The 15,328-nt window shown below is 36.6% G+C and overlaps 2 protein-coding genes across 3 annotated transcripts; one reads left to right on the top strand and one right to left on the bottom strand.

The window, feature by feature from the left end:
- Positions 1 to 2,549: 2,549 nt before the first annotated feature.
- Positions 2,550 to 14,961, bottom strand: LOC107821800 (kinetochore protein NUF2 homolog). Of its 2 annotated transcripts, none has more exons than XM_075235295.1 (11): positions 14,633 to 14,961; positions 14,324 to 14,542; positions 14,096 to 14,186; positions 13,835 to 14,014; positions 10,855 to 10,944; positions 10,035 to 10,142; positions 9,152 to 9,205; positions 8,162 to 8,276; positions 7,924 to 8,081; positions 7,745 to 7,840; positions 2,550 to 2,965 (listed from the first exon to the last, which is right to left on the bottom strand). In XM_075235295.1, exons 1-11 carry the CDS (start codon positions 14,791 to 14,793, stop codon positions 2,924 to 2,926), a joined length of 1,314 nt encoding a protein of 437 aa, XP_075091396.1. In that variant the 5' UTR covers positions 14,794 to 14,961; the 3' UTR covers positions 2,550 to 2,923. The 2 variants fall into 2 exon arrangements, with proteins under 2 accessions (XP_075091396.1, XP_016503745.2); XM_016648259.2 differs by lacking the exon at positions 2,550 to 2,965 and adding an exon at positions 5,791 to 6,043.
- Positions 3,476 to 5,551, top strand: LOC107821803 (putative glutamine amidotransferase GAT1_2.1). Its single transcript, XM_016648262.2, has 4 exons — positions 3,476 to 3,769; positions 3,869 to 4,599; positions 4,707 to 4,916; positions 5,074 to 5,551. The coding sequence occupies exons 1-4, from the start codon at positions 3,682 to 3,684 to the stop codon at positions 5,323 to 5,325; spliced, it is 1,281 nt and encodes a 426-aa protein (XP_016503748.1). The 5' UTR covers positions 3,476 to 3,681; the 3' UTR covers positions 5,326 to 5,551.
- Positions 14,962 to 15,328: the final 367 nt, after the last annotated feature.

Below are 15,328 nucleotides of genomic sequence, written 5' to 3'. Positions count from 1 at the left end.
ATTTTTAAGGTAGCTTGCTTTGGATTCATGAGCTACATTCTTCAGCGAGTACCACGGTTTCAAACTTTGTCAACATCCTCTTATTTACCACTATGTCCTTGATCTATTTGGCATATTTGGGCACTTCTTGCAGGATGTCTACCAGTGGAATGTTGATTTGCACCTGCTTTAGAATATCAAGAAACTTTTTATAAGTGGCATTATCCTTCACTTTCTGCAATCTCTGAGGGAACGAAGGTGGTGGCCTCGCAACTAATGGTTGGGGTTGCTTAGCCACCGCCTCTTCATCTAGCTTTTTTGACTCCTTTGATTTTTCCGATTCTGCCTCTATGGTGGTCGGTTTCTCATAAAAGATCACTTGTTTTCTCTTTTTCGACTAGACTTCTTCTAACTGTCTCCCATTCCTTAATGACGCAGCATTAATAGATGCTTTATGATTAGCCTCAGTGTCGCTTGGAAGAGCTCCAACTGGTCGAGTATTTTGAGCACTAGTAAGTTGTCCATTTGTCGCTCCAAATTTCTCATCATTGCTGCTTGGGCCTGCTGGTCAATCATTAATTTCTTCATCATCTTCTCAAAGTGACTCGTTGGGTTTGCAAATTGTTCAGCCTGAGGTAGTCTATATTTCTCTTGAGGCGCTTGTGGCCTGTACTTATTCTGAGAACCTTGGTTTCCACCCCAAGAGAAGTTTGGGTGGTTCCTCCAGTTAGGATTGTAAGTGTTCCCATACTGATTTGTCTGACCCCTATTTGCATTACCCACAAAATAGACAGACTCTAGATTAACTGGGCATAGGTCACTCATGTGACCCTTTCCACATACTTCACAAAATATTTGAACTTGTTGCACTGGTTGGGCTTGTTGTGTGTTAATAACCAAGGTAATCTGATTGACTTGGTTGGTCAATGTGGAAATTTGCGCTGATAATGCAGAGACGACATCTAACTCGAGAACCCCTGCAGATTTTTGCATTGTGTGTCTACCCATCTCTCATTGCCAATCAAGATTGCTTTTGGAGAATTTGTTCAATAATGCATATATCTCATCGAAGCTTTTCTATAACACTTGACCTCCAGCTGCAACATCTACCATAATCTTTGTCTCAGGATGTAGCCCTTCTATGAAACTGTGAGCTCACTTCATTTGTCTGATTGTGATGAGGACGGCCTCTGAGCAGCCCCTTGAACCTTTCCCAAGCTGAGTATAAGGACTCCTCCGATTTATGTTTGAAGGTGAATATCTCACTTCTGATCTTTACAGTTTTGCCTGAAGGGAAGAACCTTGCCAAAATTTCCTCGCCAGATCATTCCATGATATAATAGAATTAGTTGGTTCTACCTTCAACCATCGCTTTGCTTCGCCCAACCGAGAAAACGGGAACAATGTAAGCCTCACATAGTCTTGAGTGACTCTGTTAGTGATATAAGTATCACTAATCTCCAAGAAGTTCAGGATGTGTTGTTGTGGATCCTCGTGTGGAAGACCCGTAAATTGCCCATTCGCATATAGTAGCTGGATCATGCTCTGTTTCAGCTCAAAGTGCCCAGTGATTCTGGGCTTCACAATGTTGGTGGTGACATAAACAATGATGGGCATCGCCACCTCCTGAACATCCATATATTGCTCCTCTGCCATATCCACAGGAAATTGAACAAGTGCTTGAAGATTATTTGTGTCCCTTGCTTCCCTCAACCTCCTGTGAAATATTCTCTCAGGTTCTGACCCTTCGCATTCAATCAAGGTTCCTGAGAGCAGAGCAACAATTAAGTAACATTAGACTTGACGAAATAAACAATTAAAGCTAAAACTAGAAAGCAGTCAATATTCAAGTCCCCGACAACGGTGCCAAAAACTTGTTGCTCCCAGATGCACATGTAAGTATATGTGGTCGTACAAGTAATAAAATGACAAGTCGAGTGTCGAACCCATAGAGACTTGTATTAACTACCTACTAAATTCACCAAGATTGTTATTCAGTCGAGTCAATCCGAGTTCAAAATTGTGATTATACTAAACAATAATTCTATCTAGTAACTAAATTATCAAGCAGCAATGGTTGTTGTGTATTCAGTAGAGCCGAATATTCCAGGGTTGTGATCGATTCACCAATCCTTTTGTGTTCTAGTTAACTCTCTCTTTCATACAATTCACTCATGGTTGCTTATTAATTGAACAATTGCTCTCGTAGCCTTCTCCCGAAGTACTACTCGCATATTCAAAATAGATTAACGTCTATATTCCTATGAAATTAATCTATTAAGAACGCATTAAGATTACGATATTTAATTAAGCACGATGCCTAGGTATATTCCTATCATAACCACAAATCCTCCTCCCCTAGAGTTAAGATCACGCTCTTTTCAATTCTTCTCTAATCTAAACATGGCTTTCCCAAGCATAGCATAGATAGTAAATAGATTCTAACTGTTTGCCAGACAATTAAGCAATTAATCACAGAATTAAAGAAACAATCACATATTGGTAAATTTTAATAAAGTTAAGTCAACGTTAAACAATAATATTCATGGCTAAATCACAACCCCAGAATTATGGATTTTAGCCACTCATGATAATATCAAACAATTTTATAATATTGGATAATTGAAAATACTAAGAAAAGATGAAGAAAACTGAGATATCCTCGCTCCCGGATGTTCCTCGTGGGTATGTTTTCTTCAAAGTGACGTATCCCCCCTCAAAATAGGCTTAGTCTTGCTTTTATACGCGTTTAGTAGGTCTTAGGACGAAATAACCTTGTCCCGGAAAAAGTTGGAGAAATTCCCGTCACCAGCACCCAGGACAGCGTAGGACGCTAGCCCTGGCGCTGGCCCTTTGAACATTCTGTAAACTGCGCCACAGGTAGCGTGGGGCGTTGCCTGTGGCGCTGGAAATCCACCTTTTTCATTTTTTTCTCCTTTTGGCTCTAATCTCGCACCTTTTGCCCTCTATTGCCTCCGGGTGATTCCTACATATAAAAATACCACAAACTAACATAAATCAATACATTTTACATCTGAAATCCACGAAACACGAGTAAAATATGAAGCGATATACATATAAATATATATACTTTAAGCAATGTATCACCTGGTAATCAAATGACCCCTTAAAATTTAATCCTTTAATTAGTGTAAACATATGTATACTTTCGAAATATACAAAGCTGCACAAGGTAATTTTCATTCATTCATAAAAGTGACAGAGATTAGCTCTCTCTTCTCTTGATTTATTTTGCCTATATTGAGTAGAAAGGTTATCCGAATATAGGCAGATCCACATCAGCAATTTCTCAGCGTTGACCCGTCTTAGAAAAGCCTCCATTAATGTGCATTTATCCACGTGTTATCCAACATTAATTATTTAACAAATCCTCAAAAGTTGTTTATTATTGGATCAAATCTTGTACTCTCTCCTAGTCACCTTAGACACAACTATTAATAGCTACATTCGCAATTACGCGGCGATCTCCTTATAAAAGCCCCACACTTTTCTCTCTTTTTCCTCTTAACCGTTCACTAATTCAACTCTGTGTTTCTCATTTCTCGCCCCCTAAATAGCTGCTTTATCTAATTATAATTTCAAACTCTATATATTATCCCCCTTAATCTTCTTTTGTTTTTACAACTTAGATAATTAGTATTTGCAAATTAACAAAAAGACTATAAAAATTATAGTGCTGCCATGGCTGCCAATCTCTCAGTAGTTCTACCTCGTGTCCTCATCGTCTCTAGACGTACCGTTCGCAAAAACAAGTTCGTCGATTTTGTTGGTACGTTACTTCTTCGTCTTGTCTCTCTTCATTTTTTCACATTTAAATGGAAAAAAGTTCTTAAAAAAAATTGTTGGATTTTCATTGTGTTATTTTCAGGAGAATATCATCTTGATCTTATAGTAAGTTATGGAGCTGTACCCGTGATTGTACCACGTGTTTCAGGGGTCCATATGTTATTAGACAGTTTTGAACCAATTCACGGTGTTCTTCTCTGTGAAGGAGAAGACATAGACCCTTCTCTATACAATGATGAACTCTCTGATCTTTCCCCTGAAGAATTGGAAGAAATCAGGAGATTACACGCTAGTGATACTGCAATTGACAAAGAAAAAGACACAATTGAACTCAGATTAGCTAAGCTTTGTCTAGAAAGGAACATACCTTATTTAGGTATATGCAGAGGTTCACAAGTACTAAATGTTGCATGTGGGGGCACCCTTTTACAAGATATTGGCAAAGAAATATCAATAAACCTACCTGAAAATCAGAGGGTAAGTCACATGGATTATGATAATTACGATGGTCATAGGCATGTGATCAACGTCGTCGCGAAAACGCCGTTGCACCACTGGTTTGAGGATTCTTTAGAAGATGAAAAAATGGAAATTTCAGTCAATAGTTATCACCACCAAGGAGTTAAAAAATTGGCTCAGAGGTTTGTTCCTATGGCATTTGCACCTGATGGTTTAATAGAAGGATTTTATGATCCAGATGCTTATAATCCTACAGAAGGTAAGTTTATTATGGGACTTCAATTTCATCCTGAACGAATGAGGCAATCCGATACTGATGAATTTGATTATCCTGGATGTACATTTGCTTATCAGGTAACAAGAAATTGTCACATGTATATATATATATATATAGTATAGCACTATATTGTACTACTTCTTGTTATCTTTTTCTTACCCTATGTTGAATGTTATTTTGGCAGGAGTTTGTGAAGGCTGTAGTTGCTTATCAAAAGAAGTTAATTAACAGCTCAATCAGAATACAAAAACCGTTGAAGCTTAATCAAGAAATGGAGAAAAAGAGGAAAATTATAGTCAGAAGTTTTTCCCTTGCTAGAGATATATATGAAAAAGGTCGAACAATGCAGCCATCTAAAACTGCAGACTTAGATGCAGGAGCAGAATTCCTTGAGGTAGGACATGATTCTCAGCAGCTTTACACCACATTTATACAAAGTTATGCACTACTAACGGCAGATTTAGGACGGATTTTGTGGGTTCAACTAAACTTACTGACTCTATCACATAAATTCACCTGTATAATAAAACTTGATTATGTCAATTTTGCAGTCTAATACAGCATTGAGTTTGGCACAAGAGGCAAGGTTAATGCAAATGGGAGCAACAGTAAGGAATGCATCATCCTATTTGGAGAAACTGAAGATGAATGAAGAAAAAGAGGCATTGGCGAGGAAAGTAATGGGGAAAATGTCAATGGAGCAACTATCTGATCTCAAGTCATTTTACCATATGATGGGACAGATTTGTTCAGAAGTTTTGGAGAGAAAATTCCAAGGAATTGTTAATGAAGTTACCTTTTGAGATCTATCTGCACGAGTTCTCGGTTTTAAGCTTTATTTGTTGTCAAGTTTATGTACTTGTAAAGTCACGTGAATGAAAATGTCAGCTTAGTAGTAAAGTTCTTTTTTCCCCTTCATGTGTAGCATGTACTTATTTTACTGGGCGCCCTAATTCCTAATTAAGTTATCAATAAGCTTTGGTTATTTTAAGGAGCAAAATCACAGCTAGTTATCCATGAACGGCATTGAAGGCCATTTGTTTTTCTTTTTCTGCAACGTAGAATATATATTGAAGTGGTAAAAGATGGATTTAGGGTCTAAAGTCGGTGAATCAAAGAAATACCATTTATAATTTAGATACTCCAGTATATCTATGCGATTATTAACTTATCACACTTATATATATGATTTGAATAAAGAAGTAGCTGGATCTACGTAAGTTTTGCTCAAACTAGTCCGTCTTAAAGGCGTAGGAGAAGGATATGGACACTCCAACCCATGCATTTCAATGCTTAAATGTTGCAGATCATAATATCATCATCTGAATCATGAAGGTTTTTCACGCTCTTTCCTACGGGAGAAAAAGGAAAAGGATATGGACACTCCAATCTGTTACTGTAGAACGGCTCTACTCTACATAAAAATGACAGAATAAAATATCAGCTCCTTTTATCAACAACTGCCTGGTCCACTTCAGTTTGCGGTAGCAAGTCTAAGGTTGAGCTTGAGTGCCGATAAAACTGACATAAGAACAAGATTAATCAATCACACATGATCAAGAAGACACTAAAATGCAGTTCTATTGCTTTTTTAATATCTAATGTCGTGGCAAAAAACACATAAGCTATATTTGCGTTCTAAGTTAGCAATGAGAACATTGTAGTGTAGCAATGCAAACCAAATAACTATTAAAAAAAAAAAAGATAACACAAATACAGCATAGACAAAGAAAACTGTTGGATCCACTGTTGAGAATCGGAAAGAGAAGAATCAATGTACTAAGCCCATCTTCAAAAAAGTGCTTCTCCTAAAAAGAAAGGTAAAGAGGGAACTGAAAGAAGGAAAGTAATTGTGGCTGCCAAATGAAACTAAAAATAGTTGGTTGGAATGTGAGGGGACTAAGCGACAAATCTCATATTAATATGGTGAATATATATATATATATATATATATATATATATATATATATATATATATTGTATTTACTGGAAACAAAGTCTGCTCTTCAAATCTCTCCTTCATTCGACAACTTGGGGCAGCAGGTGGGTGGAATGGGCAGTAATGGATGCACAAGGAAGTAGTGGAGGAATCATTGTGTTTTGGGATAAAAGATGGAATTGCAAAGAAAAATTATTTGGGCTCCACTCTGTAACAGTATTTCTGAAAGAATCAAACACAGGTTTTAGTTGTATCTTTCCGGAGTTTATGGGCCTTGTAACAGGAAAGAGGAAGAAAGAATCGTGGCAAGAGTTGGCAGAAACCAGTGATCTGGCAGAACTTCCATGAGCAATTGGAGGAGACTTCAATGTTGTAAGATTTCAGGACAAAAAAACTGGGAGAATAATTGGCCTTGAAAGATGTTATGGAGAACAAAGGAAGCGCCTAAAGAAGCTTGCTTTGGTTGGGGTAGCAGCAAAAGATGCTTGCGTAACTCAAGTTGCATTACAGAGAAGAGGCTGTTCTCTCTGCAACAGGTGTATTTTATGTGAAGATGCAATTGAAACCAGCAATCATCTCCTTTTTCATTGCAAATTCACTTGGCAGAATTGGTCCCTCATTCTTATATATCTTTGGAGTTCTTTGGGTGATGCCCCAGGATGTGAGAAGTCTATATCTTGCTGGCAGGGTCAAAAGATTGAGAAAAGTAGAAGGCAAATATGGAAGACTATGCCATTATGCATCACGGGGATTATATGGTTGGAAAGAAATTAGTAGATATTTCAAAGGAAGGATACAACACTCTTCTTTTGTAAAGTATAGATATCTAGAATCTTTGTATTCAAGTTATAGGTTTAATATGTTTGACAACCCAGCCTTTCTTTTGGAATTTCTTGATGCAATGATGCTGTAACTATGTAGACGAACTTGATGCTCTCTGTTGTACTTCTATAGTACCTCCTTGGTACTATTTATTAATAAAATACGTTAATTTATCAAAAAAAAAGCATAGAGAAGTAGGGTTTGGGTCAGAAGTCCTACTTTATCAAAAAAAGCATAGACAAGTAGGGTTTGAGTGATCTGCTTATAGTGTATCTATCATTGACCCGGGGGGGGGGGGGGGGGACAGAGAGAAAAAGACAGACAGACAGAAAAAGATCCAGATAATAGTAAACAGATATTAACACAGCCATCGGCCTCAATTATATTAGCTCCCATTGTTTGAATCCCCATTTGAATTACCAAAATAGATATGTAGAAGATAGATGTCGAGGGAATTGTACCTCTGCTACAACTTCTTCGCAATGACGGCCCAACTCTTGGCATTTAGATGCTCCAGACTCCCTTACTGAATTAATTTTTGCAGTTACTGCATCCGCCTAATGAAAAAGGTGGTATTTAAGTATGGAGCAAACCCGAACAAGATATACTGTTTTAGCAAATAAAGACATGATAACAGTACCTCTGCAAGCACACCTTCCACCTCTTTTTGCCTTGCTTCAAGACCATGCCTCTTTGATTCCATTTCCAAATTAAAAAATTTCATTTCTTTGGCAGCCTCCTCACAACTAAGATCTCTTTCTTTCTTTAATTGCTTTCTTAATTCTTCCAATTGGTCCGCTGGATAAGATATGTATTTAGTGTTGGAGGTAAGAGGAAATTACAGATGAAAGTAATAAAACAGCTAAAAGTACGCTTACCTTTTCCTTGCCTTTCAACTAGTTTAGCTTCAAGGGATTTGTCCAGTACTTCCTCATCACTCAGCTTTTGTTTGAGAACCTTAATATCTTTCTCAATAGATTTAGTTGAATTAACCTGTCAGTATCATTCATATTATTTTGGCAAAATGTAAAGGGATTCATGACTGCTTTGCTTAGAATGATGACTATCAAGGACAAAAATAGGGTAGAACTCTAGACAATAATGGTCTATAGCGAGTGACTCTCACAACTTTAAATTTCACCGTAATCATTCTTAGACTTCGTTGTTTTTTCCTTCTTTTTCTTTTTAAAAAAAAGGAAAACAATATACAACCAAAAGAAGAAATTAAGTGGCATATGTTGATGTGAAATTCGAACAGTTCCATGTCATCAACGGAATTCAGAATATTTGACATCTTATATCAGAATGCACAAGGATTTAGTTCAAGTTTTCATACATGGACTTAAACAAAGAAATAATTCACATATATTTCTCAGCCCCATTATACACATGTTAGCTATTCATAAATTATTCCTTTTCCTTATTCTACTGAATAAATATTTCACTTGTTTCCATACAATAGTAAATGCAACAACAACAACAATAACAACAACAACAACAACAACAACAACAACAAACCCAGTAGTTTCCCACAAGTGGGGTCTGGGGAGGGTAAGATTTACGCAACCTTACACATACCCCTGGAAGGGCAGAGAGGTTGTTTCCAACAGACCCTCGGCTAGAGAACGACTAGAGAACGACTGAAAAAGAAAAGGTAATTGCAACAAGTAGGAATAACAGCAAGATGAACTAAGATTGAATCCAACATACAATAGTAAATGCATTCAAATAAAATAATTTATAATGGAAAATTAAGAGGTATCCTCTGAAAAATGCAGAAGAGCTATGAAATATTACTAATCAAACAAAAGAGCTAAGAAAAACTTTATCTCAAAACAAGACATGCAAATACAGCAGAAAATGATAACCTGCTCCTGTATAGCCTGCATCTGATTGAAGTGCTTGGACATTTTTTGGTGAGCCTGATATTGAAAAGACAAGATTTAACAATAATAAAAAACAAATAAAAGCAAAATGAGAGTGAATGTCACCAAACATTTCCACTCAAAGTTGTACATCATAACAATTTCATTGCATCTGGTATGAAGGTAACAGTTTTTACATGCAAGCGTACATGTCATATATTAGTTATAATCATCCCAGCCAACTCTTCTTCAGAATGAGAAAATTTGAATGCAGACGATACATTCACTCAAATTCTTTCTTTTGCAATTTTCTATTTTCCCTTCTCAAGAAATAGCTTACAACATGTCCAGCAGCAAACTGTCCACACATGCCAATCAAATATTCTTACCTTGTATAATAAGCTGCTAAGATCTAGTAAACAATTATCCAGTCAATTGGACGCATAACTAAACACTTTGTGGCTTTTTACTCGTGCAATGTAGAAAAGGGTGATTTGGCCAAATAGGCTGTTTCTTCCTGGCCAAGTAGCACATTCGTGCAAAAGGAGATGTCATGACTCATGAGGCACTCATGCAAGGAGTAAACCACTCGAATAAGAGGTTAGTACAAAAAAGTTCTGCAAGTTTTCTTGTCAAAGATTTTTCTGTTCTACTTAAAACCAGTAACGTAGAATCAAGGAGTTAAGATTCTATCTATATTGTTATTAATTGATCAGAAATCAAAGTTCAAACAAACTCAAACAGGTCAAAAATAAAAGATTATATATTATGAGTATGAAAGCAAATGGACGCTTGATTTCTTCTAGTGAAGCGAAGATACTAGTATATAGTACTTGTTAGTTATTACAAGATAGGAAAGTAATATAGCATTTTGCATGTGAAGTACCTTTGTGTAAACCTCAAGAATGGAAGTTTTATTTTGAAAAGACTGCATTGCTGCTCTTTCAGCATTCCTTGCCTCAGCTTGAAATGATTTCTTTTCCTCCAGTGCTCTCTAAAAATTTCAAATAGTCAAAAGATAACACTTCAAATGTGGGAAAAGCTGTAGTAACTTGATATCAGAGGAGCAAGTGCAGAAAATTTGTGATTAATCTCACCAATAGAATATGTACTGATCTAACTAAAAGACAGGTAGAGTTATTGAAACCAAGCGACATGCAGCAAAGAACCAAGTGATATTGTTTTAGCAAATAAAGATCAAGAATCTTGGCACTTCTTCGAAAAAGCTTAGCTACTAAAGTAGAGAGTCAAATTTTCAAGAGAACTTGAATTACCAACACAGAAACAAAGTCTACTGCTTAAGAATTTTGACCATGAACTTTTAGAACAATTCAACCATGAATCTTAGCTTGTGCCACGCAGTCCAGTTCAATCTAGCCAGCAAAAAAGAACAAAGGAAGATATGTCATAGGCAGGGTACTATTCTACCACTAGATAACTGGTGCAGGCAGATATGTCATAGGTTCACCAAAGAAAAGAAAGAAAAAAAAAAAGCAAACAAATCCAGCTTAGAAACTTTAGCTTCAGCATGTAAATAAGTCATATTTGAAATTGTATTCGAGATAAATATATCTGCAAGTGTAATGTCATCAAACCCTTGCCTTGACAAATAACAAATCACATCCTTTGCACAAGATATCTAGAAGACATAGTTGATGCAGATACTAAATTTAAACAAGCTCAAGGGTCCATAATAAAACTCGTACCTGAAGCTTAACCGGTGATTGGACAATCTTAGAACGTAAATTGGCATTTTCATGAACAGCTTGCACCAACACAAAGTCTGCATTAGAAATCTGGAAGGAGGCGCAAATGCAAATGTTATATTAGGTTAGAAACATATACTCCCTCTGTCCCAATTTATGTGATGCACTTTCCTTTTCAAACAGTCCCAAAAAAGAAAGAAACCATTCTATTTTATAAACAATTTAACTTTGAACTTCCCATTTTACTCTATACAAATTTCTATGACTTGTTTTACACAAGTTTCAAAAGTCTTTCATTCTCTCTTAAACTCCGTGTTCAGTCAAACGGCATATCATAAAATGGGACGGAAAGAAATCTTTTTGGAACCAGCATAAATCCTAAATGAATATTAAACACATTTAAATTGCATTGAGGAAAATGTAGATAAGAGGAAATATTACTAAAGTCTCAAATATATTGGCTAAGAGCTATGTTCTAGCTTGTATTGAATAATAACAATTGGACCAAGGGTACGGCCTAGCGGCCAATGAAGTCGGGGAAAATCATGGAAAACCAAGGTTCAAATGCCAACAGAGACGCAAAAGCACCAGATATTTTTCCCATCTAACTATACCTTGGTAGGTAGAGTTACTCGGTACTTTTGATGGGAAGTAGCAAATACCTGTTGAAATAGTCGAGGTGCGTACAAGATGCACAGACACTACTATGATACAATCAAAACTACGTTTCAATTCAAAGTAAGTTGGGGTCGGTAATACCAATCCTCATTGACCATGTCGCTTCATTTAAACTTATTTCATACTAATATTATACGGAATACAAAATTAAAATAAAAGGTACTAGATCAAACAAAAGAAGCCAGGAATTCTTTGTAAATTAGACATAGAGAAGGCATATGATCATGTCAACTGGAACTTCTTGTTGAAAATGTTAGACAAAATGGGTTTTGGGGAGAAATGGATCAAATGAATAAAACATTGCATCTCCACTGTTAGATTCTCTATTCTTATTAATGGATCTCCTGAAGGATTCTTTCCTGCATACAGAGGTTTAAGACAAGGAGACCCTCTGTCTCCTTTTCTATTCATATTAGCAATGGAAGGTCTTAACAATATGGTCAAGACAGCAAGAAATCAGGGTTAGATCAAAGGTTTTGAGGTAGCCAAAAATGGAAACAATAGTCTGGAGGTTACACATCTCCAGTATGCTGATGACACTTTAATTTTTTTGATGCAAAAGAGGAACAACTGAGGTTCCTGAGAATTATCTTGGTACTATTTGAAGGCATTTCAGGACTGCACATCAATTGGAGAAAAAGCCACTTGTTCCCCGTCAATGAAGTTCCTGAAATGGAGCAACTGGCAATGATCTTGAGTGGAAAAGTAGGAAGCCTACCTACTATTTACTTTGGTATGCCCTTGGGAGCAAAGTCTAAATCTAAGGTGATTTGGAATTCTGTTATTGAAAAATGTGAAAAGAAGCTGGCTAGATGGAAATCCCAATATTTGTCTTTGGGAGATAGATGCAGGGGTTATTCAGAGGCTTGATAGACTTAGAAGATCCTTTCTTTGGCAAGGAAACAAAGAAAAAGGGGTTGTTCATTTGGTTAAGTGGAAATCTCTTACAATTGGCAAAGCTCATGGTGGTTCAGGCATTAGGAACCTGAAGAACCAAAAAAAGGCCCTAAAGATGAAATGGTTATGGAGGTACTCACAGGAAATTGAAACCTTATGGAGCAACGTAATCAAAGCTAAATATGAAGAGGAAGACAAGTGGGTATCAAACGTAGTTAATACAGTATATGGAGTTAGTTTATGGAAGTCCATTAGGTCACTTTGGCCTGTGATGAAGAGTCATTCTTCCATCAGAGTAAATAATGGCAACAAAACCTCCTTTTGGAAAGATAACTGGTTGGGAGTTGGTTGTTTAAAGGAACTCTTCCCTGATATATATGGTTTAGTTCAACATCAGCATAGAACAATAGTTGAAGTATGGACTCCCCAAGGTTGGGATCTTATATTTAGGAGGATGTTAAATGACTAGGAGGTGGCTAGGTTGACTGAGTTTTACGAACAATTGGAAGACTTTAAAGGGTTACAGAGTGGGGTGGATACACTATGGTGGCAGGGACACAACAAAGGTATGTATAAGGTGAGTTCAGCATACAAGCTCTTAAACCATTCAAATAAGCAATTAACTAATTGGCCATGGAAGCATATTTGGAAAGTAAAAGTTCCATATAAGGTAGCTTGTTTTACTTGCCTGCTAGCAAATGAGGTTGTCTTGACCCAAGACAATCTCAAAAAAAGAGGGATTCCACTTTGTTCAAGGTGCTTTCTATGTGGGGAAACAGCTGAGACAATCAGCCATCTATTTCATCACTGCAGGACAACAAATCAGCTATGGAAAATCTTTATTAATCTCAGAGGTATAGCTTGGACAATGCCTAGTAAGATTACTGAAGTGCTTTTTAGCTGTGATGAAGCTGGAGCTGGAGCAAGAGACAGAGATAGAGATAGATGGAGGACTGTCCCAGCATGTATTTGGTGGACAATCTGGAAAGAAAGGAATTCTTGATGTTTTGACGACAGAAGCAACTCAGTACAGAAGATCAAACTAAATTGTGTTTTACTTTTTTTGTTTTTGGTGTAAGCAGAGCTACACAGAGGACACTATGTCAATCCTAGATATTCTAGAACTTTGCTAGGACTGCATAGCAGAACTTTTCTTTTCTTTTGCCTACTTGTAAATATGGTTTCAGTACAACCTATGTACTGATTTGATTAATATATACAAATATGTTACCATCTCAAAAAAAAAAAAAAAAAGTTCTCTCCATTTTTTACTAGCATATAAATCTTTGACAGGACTAAATAGATCCCTGAAAACGTAAGACCTAAAGTAAGGCAACACCATGACAATCGGCAATTCATGAAGCAAATATGATGTTAGAAGGAGCTAACAATCCAAACAACTAACCTTCTCATCCATCTCTTTAGACCTCTCCTTGAGTTTTTTTAATGAGGCCTTCAAGGACATTTGGTGATTGTTAAGACCAGAAATGGTTTGCCTTAGTTCCTTAACATTAGAGTCTATTTCTTGAACCAGAGGCATCTCCCTTTCTCTTGATTCAGTATATTCTGCAATCTCTTCGTTTATCTGCGAGGCACAATGTAAGTAACTCGAGAGTAACTTTGAAAAACAAGCTTCCAGTCAAAAAGTTTTTACAACTTGAGATACCTGAGATATTCTAGCCTCCACAGCTCGTCGTTGCTCATCAATGAGAGTCAGCTCTTCCACAATCGGACTTATAGCACTTAATTTAGTGTCCCTATATTTATCAAGGACATATAAAAAAGAAAAATCGATATGTTTGCCTCAGCACTAACAGAATAAAACGAATTTATGTGCAGGCAATTGGGCTACAGTTGTTCCAGAAAAAAAAAAGAATGGGAGAGAGAAATGGACCTGTGAAGAGAAAAATTGAGCATGGCGCCGACAAAGAACCTAGTGCGTTCAGGGTCAGGCTTGATTAAATCCCTGAGAGTAAATGGCTCGGGACAATCTAAAGTAGTCAACATCTCCCGTATCTTATGAAACAAATTCATGATCCGAAACGAGTCCACATGAACATCGGGGTTCTCTAGGTGCTCCAGAGCCGCAAAATCCACCTGGTCATCATCTTCCCTAGCAACCAAAAAAAAAATCAGAAAAATAATGAAAAGGATTAGGGCTTTTGCCCTAAAGGGTGGCAGGGGTGGAAGAAATGTACTGAACTGGAGAGAGTCGACATGGAGAAGAACGGTGGAGTAGAGGTTGGTGACGAAGTCGGGAGTGGGTTTGAGGAGATCTTGGTCGGAGACGGTGGCTAGTTGAGATTCGGCTAATACGGCGATGATGTCTTGCCGGGAGAGCGTTGGATAATCAAATCTCGACATTATGGAAATGGCGGAGAGCAGTAAAGAGATAGTGCCCCTTGTTTAGTTGTGGAGGTTATCGGCGGTGTGCCAGCACATACACACACTACGCCAACAAATTGTTCCCGCCAATACCAAAAGGAAGAGGGTATTTTTATTCAAACAAATTTTATTGTCCAATTAAAGAGTGAATATTTTCCTACTGTATTATATTTCAAATAGTGGCTAAAAGTATGTTTGGCCAAGTTGGAAGTTTCGAAAAGTATTTTTTTTTAAAAATTATTTTTCAAAAAAGTAATTTTGTAAAAAACAGTTTGAGTTTGGCTAATCAATTTGAAAAATACTTTTAAGCAAAACTTTTCAAAAAGTATTATTAAGTATTAAATTACGGATAAGGACATAAAGAGATTTACTTAATAGTTAATATTATATAAGTAGATAAATTATTATAAATATTCATTATGAAGGACAATAATTAAGCCTTTTATTTTATTTAAGTAAAATATAAAAATAAAATTTGAAAGTACTTTATTCTTTCATGATAATTTAAATATAT

Source organism: Nicotiana tabacum, chromosome 17, assembly GCF_000715075.1.
Source record: "Nicotiana tabacum cultivar K326 chromosome 17, ASM71507v2, whole genome shotgun sequence".
In the NCBI taxonomy this organism is placed as follows: Eukaryota; Viridiplantae; Streptophyta; class Magnoliopsida; order Solanales; family Solanaceae; genus Nicotiana; species Nicotiana tabacum.
The sequence above is the reverse complement of the archived record's forward strand: the minus strand, read 5'-3'. Positions and strand labels throughout refer to the sequence as shown.